The 12,193-nt window shown below is 34.8% G+C and overlaps 1 protein-coding gene across 1 annotated transcript in view; it reads left to right on the top strand.

The window, feature by feature from the left end:
* LOC103243284 (uncharacterized) overlaps positions 1-12,193 on the top strand; it is a 183,716-nt gene that overhangs the window by 149,308 nt on the left and 22,215 nt on the right. The window contains exons 25-29 of the mRNA XM_073005427.1: positions 4,293-4,346; positions 5,557-5,661; positions 7,097-7,150; positions 7,778-7,882; positions 11,074-11,127. Of these exons, the coding sequence (XP_072861528.1) occupies positions 4,293-4,346; positions 5,557-5,661; positions 7,097-7,150; positions 7,778-7,882; positions 11,074-11,127 (372 nt within the window). The remainder of the gene's footprint in view (positions 1-4,292; positions 4,347-5,556; positions 5,662-7,096; positions 7,151-7,777; positions 7,883-11,073; positions 11,128-12,193) is intronic.

Below are 12,193 nucleotides of genomic sequence, written 5' to 3'. Positions count from 1 at the left end.
CAAGTTATATACCTTCCTTTGTAATGTTTCTGTTCAAATTGTTTTGCCCACTTAGGGTTGTTTATTAATAGAGTTCTAGGAATTCTTTATATATCCTGGATACTAGCCGTTTCTCAGATATGTTTTCTCTCAGTCTATGTTTTGCCTGTTCATTTTCTTAATGGTGTTTTTTGGTGAGCAAAAGTTGTTAATTTTGATGAAACCTTACTTAGATTTTTCTCTTTCTTTATGATTATTGCTTTCCATATCTTATCTAGGAAATCCAAGTTACAAAGATATTCCCCTATGTTTTCACCTAAAAGCTTTAAGTTTTTAACTTTTACAATTAAGTCAGTTGATCTATCTTTAATATTTGTGTATTGTGTGATGTATGAGTTGAAGTTCACTCTTTTCTATATGGATGTCTAGTTATTCCAACATCGTTTGCTGAAAAGAGTTTCCTTTCCCCATCAAAATGTTTTGGTATCGCCATTGAAAATCACATGACTTTGTAAGTTCAATTTTTTTTTTTTATCCTCCAGCATTGTTCTTTCTTCTTTCTCTTCTTTTTTCCAGCCATAATACCCTGAATATGCCCAGTCTTGTCTTTTTCCCACAATTGCTTTAGATATTCTAGGTTCTTTTTTTCTATATAATTTTAGAATCAATTTGTCAATTTCTACACACACAAAAAAAGCATACTGGAATTGCCGTCAATGTATAGATTAATTTTGCAAGAACTGACATATTGATGATATTGAGTCTTCCAACTGATAAATAATGGACTATATTTATTTAGGTATTTAATTTCTCTTAGCAATGTTTTATAGTTTTCAGTGTAAAAGTCTTTTTACATCCTTGGTTAAATTTATTTCTAATATTTAATGTTTTCCAATGCTATTGGAAGTGGAGTTCTTGAAATTTTATTTTCAAATTATTTCTTGGTAGTGAGGAGAGCAAAGATCACCTGATAGCCATCAAGCAGACCTCCAGGGGCAAAAGTCCTTATCAGAGGAATTTAGAAGTAGTTAGACTTCCCTATTATCTAAAGCCACCATCTGGTAACAGGTTTTTTTTTTTCCAAAAATGTATAAGAAACTAGAATTTCTATACATCTCCGAAATGCGTGCATGTCAAAACTCATTGTGCAACCCTTGCTGGCATCAAGGCACCAAAATGTCTACAAATGTAATTATTTATCATGAAGTATGTGGCTAAGATGATCCAAATTACCCTTAAGCTCCCACTTTAAGGTCCATAAATACCCCTAAGGAAAATCCACCGTTACACACTCACTCCTCTCTTGCCAAAGTGCCCCACTGCACTCTTCTGCAGCGCTTGCCTTTTCAAACCTATACTGTGGTCCATAAATTAATCTTACTACCCACAAGCCAATCACTTTTCATTGCCAGGGCTCTGACACCTCACCCGGCAGGTAGTATATAAAAAAAATAGCTGATTTTGGTATATTAACTTTATATTCTGTGACTTTGCTAAATTATGAATTCTAATAGTTGTTTTGTAAACTCCTTAGGATTTTTTACATAAACTGTCATGTCATCTGTAAATAGAGAAAGTTTTACTTCTCCCTTCTAAATCTTTTCACTTTTTTTTTTTTATACTTTAAGTTCTGGGGCACATATGCAGAATGTGCAATTTTGTTACATAGGTATACATGTGACATGGTGATTTGCTGCACCCATCAACCCATCACCTACATTAGATATTTCCCCTAATGCTGTCCCTCTTCCAGCCCCCCATCCCCAGACAGTCCCTGATAATGTGATGTTCCCCTCCATGTGTCCACATGTTCTCATTGTTCAACTCCCACTTATGAGTGAGAGCATGCAGCGTTTGGTTTTCTGTTCTTGTGTTAGTTTGCTGAGAATGATGGTTTCCACCTTCATCCATGTCCCTGCAAAGGACATGAACTCATCCTTTTTTATGGCTGCATAGTATTCCATGGTGTATATGTGCCACATTAAGCCTTTTCACTTTTAAGCCCAGGAACAAGGCTAATGGCTTCCCTCTGTCCCAGTACCCCAACCAACCCCATCTGGATTTTCATCATCTGTTGGTTCCCCTTTATCCAGGTCATACCTTTGTAAATAAGTTCATTCTTTGATGCTCCATTTAAAGATATATTTTACCTGCCAGAGCCTGAATGATATGGCTCTCTTTCTTTTCCTATTCTTACATGTCTTTGATTCCTTTTTCTCTTAGTCAGCCCATCAGAACAAAATACATTTGATTAGTTTTTCAAATAACTAGCTTTTGTATTCATTTGTATTTTCACTGTCTTTCACTGTTTCTTATTTTATTAATTTTTATTTTTACCTGTATTAATAATACAGGTATTAATTCCAATCTCATAGGTTTTTGTTTCTTCCTCTATGGTTACCATCCCCCACCTTGGGTGGCATGCTTAGTTCCTTTTTGTCTTTCTGCTTTAATAATGAAGTTTAAACCATACATTTACTTCTGAATGCAGCTTCACTGAGTCTTCTTTAAATACAGTTTCCTATTACACATTTCACGAGAGACTATTTTTGAACTTATACAGTGGAAAGAAGCTTCTGTTTTGACATATTTGTACTTTCACCGCTTGAAACGTTCACCACCAGAATGAACGTTTCTGCCCACCTGTTTTACTGCTTCTTGGCTTTTTAGGAGTCACAGGAACCGGGAATACCTCACGCTGGCCTTTATTGACCTTCATTAGGGTCTTTAGAATTTTATATGCCAAGTGTTTCCCAAGTCTACTGCTTCTCAGTTCTATTCCCATGCTCTGACACTTTCCTGGTGCTTTCCTAGTCCATGGGGGAGAGAGTCCCATGCCCATTCTTTCTTCCAGGACACTATCAGAGCCTAAGGCTTGATATAGGCCTAGCAGCCTGTAGAGATCAGTAGCATTTGATTCCCAAAAGGCAAACAGCTTGGAGGTGGTAGTAAAAGAGACAATGATTCTTATTCAGGTCTCCATATTTGCAGATCCCTTCCAGAACTTTGGTTACAGTTGGTTACGGTAAATACAAAAGAAGAACATTACATGCAGTACATCTACACCATGAAATTCTATGCAGGCATTTAAAACAAAGTGATCACATCCTTTGCAGGGACATGGATAGAGCAGAAGGCCACTATCTTTGGCAAACTAACACAGGAACAGAAAACTAAATACTGCACCTTCTCATTTATAAGTAGGAGCTAAATGATGAGAGCACATGGGCATATAGAGGGGAACAACAGACACTGGGATCTACCTGAGGGTAGAAGTTGGAAGGAGGGAGAGGAGCAGAAAAAATAACTGTTGGGTATGAGGCTTAATACCTGGGTGACGAAATAATCTACAACAAACCCCCATGACATATGTTTACCTACATAACAAACCTGCACCTGTATCCCTGAACTTTAAAAAAAAGTTTAAAAAATTACACATAAATGAAGTTTTCCTTGTCACACAGAACACTTTTATTCCTGCTAATAGATTCCTTAAGATTTGAGATACATTTAGAATATTTTAATGAAATAAAACTCCCTGAGGGCCTAGTTCTCAGTGGAAATCCCCCAATTAAATAACCTATAGCAGAGAGCCCTTCTATTAATTTTTTTAAATTTTTCATTAAAAACCAGCTGGGCAATCAAAAGACAAAAGGATTTAGTTGACTCCCCACCATAGCAAACCATACACAAAGCCGAAAAAGCACTAATCCCCTTCAAAGATCTTATCTTTTTCCATGATAGGCTTGATTACCTATAATAGTTCAGTTGAACAAAAACACGTTTTCATGCTGTCCTGACCTGTAGCTGGTGTTGACACAGAAATTATTTGTGTCCAGGAATACTTGAATAGATGTAGATTAAGGATCAAAAAATTCTTCTCACCATAGACTTAGCAAGACTATTAACAGACTATTAGCAATTGATATACTTTTCTGGCCACTCTACTGGTATTTTGTGGTAAAAGTTTATTGAATTCATGAAATAACTACATTTTTAATCTTCTGTGATTCCTGGGTTACAGCTAGATTTTTCTCATTGACATGGAGTATTACTTTGCTGCTAGAAGAAAAAATATTTTTTTTCAGAAACTAGGAATCACTTTTCTCCCCCAAAACATAATATTTCAATGCTGCTGAAATATTAATTGTATTTAGGAAATAATTGTGTTTATTATCATGTGAGCTTTCTTATGAAGGGTGTAGCAAAAGTTACATGTTCTAAAGCAAATAAGTACTAAATTTTCCTCTGTGTAACATCATTTTCATAGTCTCATTGTCATGTTTCTGAACAATTTATTCCTTGTCTTACAGTTAATGGTAAGGTTGATCTGAAAAAGGTGATGAATGAAATGAAATATTTTACGGGTAAGACATTACTAAAACATTTTTACTTGAATTCTAACTCTGTTGAATTTTGCATGGTGCTTTCCCAATATTAAATGTATTCATGCTAATATTTTACATATTTATATAGAACTGTTCTCCCTTTGGTTATTTAGGACTTGGACGTAAAAATGAATGGTATATTTGAGGAATAAATTTTATTTTCTGTGATTTCTAACAATAATATGCTGATCTGAACCAGTATTTTAATCAGAGGTCACAAATTGGCCACCCATGGTTGAATCCAGACTGCTATCAACTTTCATAAGGTCTGGAAACACTGAATCTGCATTTACTCACAAAATAGCTGATGTTTTTTCTCTTTGGATAAAGCATGTGCTCTTTGTTTCACCTAAGCCAATTTCACTCCTTTCCTTTACCTCCAGACTCTTGTGAGCTTTTGAGTTAATAACTTCTGGTTTAAGTAGTCAAAATCTAGATAGACACAGAAAATAAGAAGATAAATATTTTTAAAGGATTAAGTGGATTGGGTTGCTTTAAATAATAATCACATAATTCAACATTAAAAACAAAAAAGACTAGATATCCCTAAATTATAGGCTGATTGTACAATCGGATTTTCTTCAGTGCTAGCATGTCTTTACATTAGGCTTAGGAGACCACTGTCTCTTTTCATGAAGAATCAAGGAAGTTCTGTCTCACTCATCCTTAAACACTATTAGAATATGTGAGAATATAGAATACTATGCAGCCATAAAAATGAATGAGATCATGTCCTTTGCAGGGAAATGGATGAAGCTGGGAGCCATCACCCTCAGCAAACTAACACAGGACCAGAAAACCAAACACCCCATGTTCTCACTCATAAGTGGGAGCTGAACAGTGAGAACACAGGAACACAGGGAGGGGAACATCACACACCGGGGCCAGTCAGGAGGTGGGGGGCAAGCAGAGGGATAGCATTAGGGCAAATAGCTAATGTGTGCAGGGCTTAATGGCTAGATGGTGGGTTGATAGGTACAGCAAACCACCATGGCACACATATACCTATGTAACAAACTTACATGTTCTGTACTTCTATCCCAAAACTTAAAGCAAAATTAAAAAACAAAAGGAATATGTGAGAATACATAAGTAAAGATGTCATTATATGGTCCAGCTTTTTCATGATTTTTGGTAATTATAATATCCTAAAATTGCCATGTGTGAACAACTTTTTTTTCTTTCAAAGGAGACAAAGTTGATACAAATAAACTTAAAAGTGTTTTAGGAAACTTGGGGATTGAGCTCATGCCTGATGAACACTTGAACTTGCTGAAAACATTGCCAGTTAATGGTAAGTCTTATGGATGCCATTGGGATTTTTAGGTAGTCTGGTTTTGTGGATATATAAAAACATTCCAAAATAAACTAAAAATGCTTTTAAAATGTGAAAAGCTAATGCTAATACAAATAAAACTTTCATCACTTAGATTTTAATTGAAAATCATCAAACCTTTCAGCTGTAAGTTGCTGTCAGAGTTCAAATTCATTATTCACATCTTCAGGTTATTGATTAGCTAGATTTGTAGAAACAGATTAAAAGAAAAATAAGAGAGACAAGAAAATAGAGAGAAAGGAGGGGAAAGAAACAGGAGTAAACAGACAATAGAAAGAAACTAAATAAAGTAGCTGCATGTGTTTCTGAAAAATAGAATATGTAGTTTACCAAGAAGTGGATAATTTTGTACATTGAGAAAAGGCTACATTTCTTAACTTGTTATTACGTGAAATAAAACCAAAAAATTCAGAAAAATAAAAAATGTTTTTAATTTCATAACCCAAAAATAATCAAAGTTAATATTTTAGAGCATTTTCCTTCAGCACTTTTTAGATGATGAATAGATGATAGATAGCTAGATAGATAAAATTTATGTATATATTAATAATTCTCATCTCTTCAGACTATTAATGTGATTCATCATAGAAAACGTTGGTAATACAGATAAGAAAATATCAAAATATTTCTATTCCTACCTCAAAATAATAACTACTATCAAAAATTTGAGATGTGTGGCCTGTAATCCCAGCACTTTGGGAGGCCGAGGCGGGCAGATCACAAGGTCAGGAGATCAAGACCATCCTGGCTTACATGGTGAAACCCTGTCTCTACTAAAAATACAAAAAATTATTTGGGTGTGGTGGCATGCGCCTGTAGTCCCAGCTACTCAGAAGGCTGAGGCAGGAGAATTGCTTGAACCCAGGAGGAGGAGGTTGCAGTGAGCCAAGATCGTGTCACTGCACTCCAGCCTGGGCGACAGAGTGAGATTCATCTCAAAAGTAAATAAATAAATATAAAAAAATTGAGATGTATATTTCCAGTTTCCTATCTATGAATATATGTCCTTATTTTATTTGGCAGCCTTGTGGAGAAAACTTTGCAAACATCCTAAAATTTGTCAAGATTAGATTTATTTAAGTAAAGTTGCAAAATGGAAGATATTTTATTTTGTCAAATTTTTTTCTGGAAAAGTTATCATAATCTGAATTCCCACAAACAGCAGTAGAGAATGTTATTTTCCCTACATTCCCAATACAGAAAAGTGAGCAGGCACATATAATTGTTATCATTTGCATTTTAATCATGTACTACCAAGAGTGAACATTTTGTTACTGTGTATTACCTATTTGCATTTGAAATGTTCCTTAGGCAAAGATTTTAAGTTCTTTCTGAAATTAAGAGATCTGTACTGTCTTCTAACTCTATTTCCAAAATGTTCCGTTTTTTATAGCTGATGGAAAAGTGTATCAGAAAAGGTTGATGAAAGGCATAAAGTCTCTTGAGCGTGAGTAAGCAGTGCAATAAAAAGGCTTAGTCTTAAACTCTTATTTGTACTTTTGAAACATAAATCTTCCTTTCCTATATAACTGAGTCATTATTTATGGCTCCTTCAGTAGATCTGCAAGTTAACGAGTGTTTATTTTACTATGATCTGGCAGGAAGTGTCAAACTTTCATGGATTTTTTCCTCAGCCCTAAAGGAAAAAAAGAAAAATTTAATACGCAGCAAAAGATGAAGAGTTAAAGCTGTCAGATAAGGATTTCAGTCAAAAGCAGGACATATAGTTTGCAAATACAGGCAACAAAAATAACTCCTGTTCTGTGGAATATTATGGTCATGATTAGCTCTAACTTTTCAGCCTTATTTAAGAATATTTTTGCTTTGTGGGCTTGTTCCCGCAATAAGATTTGGGGAATTCAGTTCTAATTTTTATCCTTCTATTAGCTATAACAGACAAGTTTTTGGTGTTTGTCTTAAAATCTCAACAATAATACTAGGAAATAAATAATATTTTTTCATTGTGATAAAACTCTTGCTCAATAAAGAAGAAAAATAATACAGCAGCATGAATGCATAGTCCAATTTTAGAATCATTCTGCTTTACCATATTCCTTTCCTATTCCTTACTTAGAAGGCAGTGTTGATGTCAATAAGCTGGACACTCTTTTAGAAAACATGGGGATAAAGATCACGGAAGAGGAATTCATGGATCTAACAGAAAGACTACCAGATGACTGTGAGCACTGTAATCACCCCTGTACTTTTTAAGGGGTACTTATTCTTTTAAACTTGAAAATGAGAATTTCTCAAGCCAGATCATCAAAATATCAAAGACTCTTCAAAAGTTTAGCAAAGAACTCAGTCTCAAAGTCAGGGAAAAAATCATTTCTCTTAATCTCTTCATAATTTCAATTAATCTAAATTAATCTAAGAGAAATAATTATCTAAATTAATTCAATTAATCTAAGATAATCTAATGATTCTCTTAATCACTTCAATTAATCTAAAATCCAGTTTTTCCCCTATGGATACTAAGCATTGCATAAAATGAAGCCAAGATTTTGTTAAGCCAGAAAATGATCAGGAGGTAGCATTCAAAATGGAAGGGAAGGATTTATTAATAGAAGGAAAGGAGATCACCTCATATTTTCTTCTCTCATAAAGAGAATCTGGTTCCCACGTTCACCATTCTATTAAAAAATACTCTTACTTAGCTGACTGCAACATCCTAGCAGACAAATCCAGTGTGCACCACTCACCTTTTTCTAACTTGAGTTCTCTGATGCCTTTAATAATATTAAACTTTTTTCTTTCATTACAACTCTCTACATTCTCAGCTGCTATGAATTCATGCTCTCCATAATTTTCTTCTCTGCCTTTCCTGAGGCTCATTGTTTATGGCCTTCTATTCCTCCCCTCAAATTAGTGGGTTAAGTGAGCATTTTTTAATGAAATAGTATAGAAGAGAAAAGAAAATATCAGAGCATATGTCACACAGTTAGGCTAGATATTATTTCATGAAACTTTATGATGTGTGTGTGTGTGTCTGTGTGTCTGTGTGTGTGTGATATGGTGGGTGTTCAGAGTTCTTAGTGAAGCTTACAATAAAAATTTTTGAAAAATACTGGTTTAAATGATAGTGATATAACAGTTCTATCCTCAGTCTGTTGTTCTTTCCACAACCACATTTCTAGATGATTTCACTTACCTGTGTATGTTTAAGATTTCAAATCTTTGATCTCAAACCTAGACTTATCCCATGTGATTCAGTCTAGGATAGTAAAATCCTTTTATCTCTATTGACTGAGACAAGCATTTGGTCAGATCATCTTAAAATCTTGTTAAAATAAAGGATCATAAAATGATATATACATACCTTAAACATTTTACTTGAAAGAAAAAAATAGGCCCAAGGCCATTTTTATTTAATGTAGGCATTCTCTTTCAGGATTTTCTTACATAAACATATTTATTTATTGTCTGCACTCCTAATTTCAGTTTCTTTTAAGAATAAAGTATTTTTCTTTTAAGTTGACCAGAAGGCAGGGCGCCATGCCTTACGCCTGTAACTCCAGCATTGGGAGGGAGGCCAAGGCAAGTTGATCACTTGAGCCCAGTAGTTCTAGACCAGCCTGGGAAATGTGACAAAACCCCATCTCTACAAAAAAATACAAAAGTTAGCCAAGGGTGGTGGCGTGCACCTGTAGTCCCAGCTACTCAGGAGGCTCAGGAGGGAGAATTGCTTGAGCATGGTAAGTCCAGGCTGCAGTGAGCCATGATTGTGCACTGCACCACTCCAGCTCAGGTGACAGAACAAAAATTTAAATTTAAATTTTAATTTTAATTTTAAAAAAATTTAAATTAAAATTAAAAAAAAAAGTTGACCAGAAATTTCAGTCTGAATCTATCTAGGTTTTAGTTATTTCTCCAATCTTTTTACAGTTATCTTATTCACACCAAATTCAGCAGAACTTTTTTAGCAATTTGCCCTCACTGGAATATTCTGAATTATTCAAATGTGTTTTCTATGAGAAAAACTCCCTTTTCCGTTAATAGTTCATCAGTTTATATAATGATTGAATTATCATCAATTTAATAAAAAGTAGAACTATTTATAAATAAGTCAACAGCTTAACCCATGACATAGATGCACTGGATTACTAAAATGGAAGCCTACCTACTAGCTGTGAAAATTTGGCATGCCATCAGCATCAGTCTGAATGTGAGAATTCATAGTAGAAAGGGAAAATCAAGTTTAGACCATCAGGTTCGTTAAATTGAGGTAAATTAAGAAATCTTCTCCTATAATAACAAATCCCTATTCAGACATAGCTTTTTCACTGTTGGCAAATAAAGGATAAAACAAAAATCATGAATTACCTCTCTAATTCATAATTTTTAAAAATTCTGTCACCATTTTTTATCCACAGTTACCATGCAATAATCTACAAATTATCTTTGGCATCTCATGCTCTCTCATATTTTTCCTCTTAAAAATCTCTTGGCTATCTTGACTACTCTAACCTTAATTCAGATCTTCGTGATCTCTGGCTTAAACTACTAGAAAAGCCTCCTGACTGGTCTAGTAATCATATCATTGCCTTCAATTTGCTCTATGTAAACTAGCCAGGATGATTTTGCTAAGGTGAAAATCTGACATTATTATTCTTCAAATTAAAACTCTTCAATGATCCTTCATAGCTTATATACATTGAGTCTTACAATATGCCAGGCACAGTGCTAAGCATTTTATCAATTGGCTCATTTAATCAGTTTATTTATTCATGGTATCTGTTGAACACCCATGTCTCAGCCTATTTCAGTCTTAGGGATACAACCATGAATAAAACAAATTTATGTAAACTTCACAGAGCTAGGATTATCTTTTTTCAGTGCTCTATTCCAAGATCCAGACAGTCTACACTCAGAAACCAACTGTTAACTGTTACTCTGACTCCATTCAACCTCTTTTGACTCATCTTTTCACTCCTTACATGGCATTTTTCCCTTGAGCAAGATTTAAAGGCATTAGTTCACCACACACTGTGCTATTCATTGCTCCTTTTCCTGGGATTCTTTCATTGTCGTCCAATAATAGAAAATAACATGTCGTAAATAATGGCCTTCAATATATACCAGCATGTGTTATCATCCATTCCAAGAGAAACAAGGAATTAAAAACAGAATGCATTCAAAAAACTAGAGAAAACATTTTACCTAAGGTAGACTTTATGGTCCAAGAAATCTTAGTTCTTATTGCTGATAATAGAGCTCTTTATTAAAGCCCAAGAATTATAAATGTTAAAATGACAACATGTAGTGAATAGCCTTCATCTAGGTTTTACTTCATAATTTAAATAGTTAATGCTTTATGCTTTTCTTCCAAGATTGGCTTTATCAGTGTCTAAATGTTGCCTTGTCTTACAGCTGAAAAGAAAGTCAAACTAAATAAGTTGATTAAAGAATTGAGTGCTGTTTTAGGTAAGTGAGAAATTAACTTTTTACATGATCTTTCCTACCATCCCTTCATTCTCTTATTAATTTCGCCATTTTAACCTTTCATTAATTAAGTGTTTTTATTTATCTGCTTTGGATCACCTATACTTTTACAACCAATAGAGGTACTAGGTCTTGGCACAAGATATAGGATACTTCAGAATTGAGGTAATAGCTGAGACATTTCTGTGAACAAAATTATTTGGATGGATCATCAATATCATAATTTTCAGGGAAATTATATTAACTTCATATTATGTGTAGTAATTTTCTCCTATATTATGATGACATGACTTTTATTATAAATAAGAGAAATAAGTTATATTTCTGAGTCTGGTAATTTATTCTGCATAATACAGCAAGTGTGCTCATGTCTTTGTTGCTCATCTAGCAATAGAAGATGCTGCTACCATCCAGGCACGGTGACTCATGCCTGTAATCCCAGTACTTTGGGAGGCCAAGGTGGGAGGATGGCTTGAGCTCAGGAGTTTGAGACCAACCTGGGCAACATGGCAAAATTCCGTCTCTATAAAATATAAAAATTAGCTGGGCATAGTGGCATGTGCCTGTGGTCCCAGTTACCAGGAGTGCTGAGATGGGAGGATCACTGGAGCCCGGAAGGTGGAAGTTGCAGTGAGCTGAGATAGCGCCACTGCACTCCAGCCTGGGTGACAGAGCAAGACCCTATCAGAGAGAGAGAGAGAGAAAGGAAAGAAGAAGAGGAAGCAGCTGCATGAATAGTATTTGATATTGCTATGTAGCCATGATAGCAGACTTTTCTTAATAGTATGAGAATGTTTTTAGTCCTAATTCTACCTTTTGGTCCTCCCTCTATGAGAGCCACAGGGGAAACCATCAGGAATTGTCCAGACCTCCACTATTGCTGATTCTGCTTGAGATGAGCTGACATCTCAATGTCAAATCAGGATGATTTCATCCTGTTTTTGCCTTTGAATCATTTGTTAAATTATCTGTTGATACAGTGGCTGCATAGAAGCACTTGAGACTCTGAAAAGCAGAACTCAAACAGTGTGAGGCAAACAAAACTGAA

The sequence above is a fragment of the Chlorocebus sabaeus genome, chromosome 16 (genome assembly GCF_047675955.1).
Source record: "Chlorocebus sabaeus isolate Y175 chromosome 16, mChlSab1.0.hap1, whole genome shotgun sequence".
Taxonomy (NCBI): Eukaryota; Metazoa; Chordata; class Mammalia; order Primates; family Cercopithecidae; genus Chlorocebus; species Chlorocebus sabaeus.
This window is presented reverse-complemented; position numbering and strand designations above follow the sequence as displayed.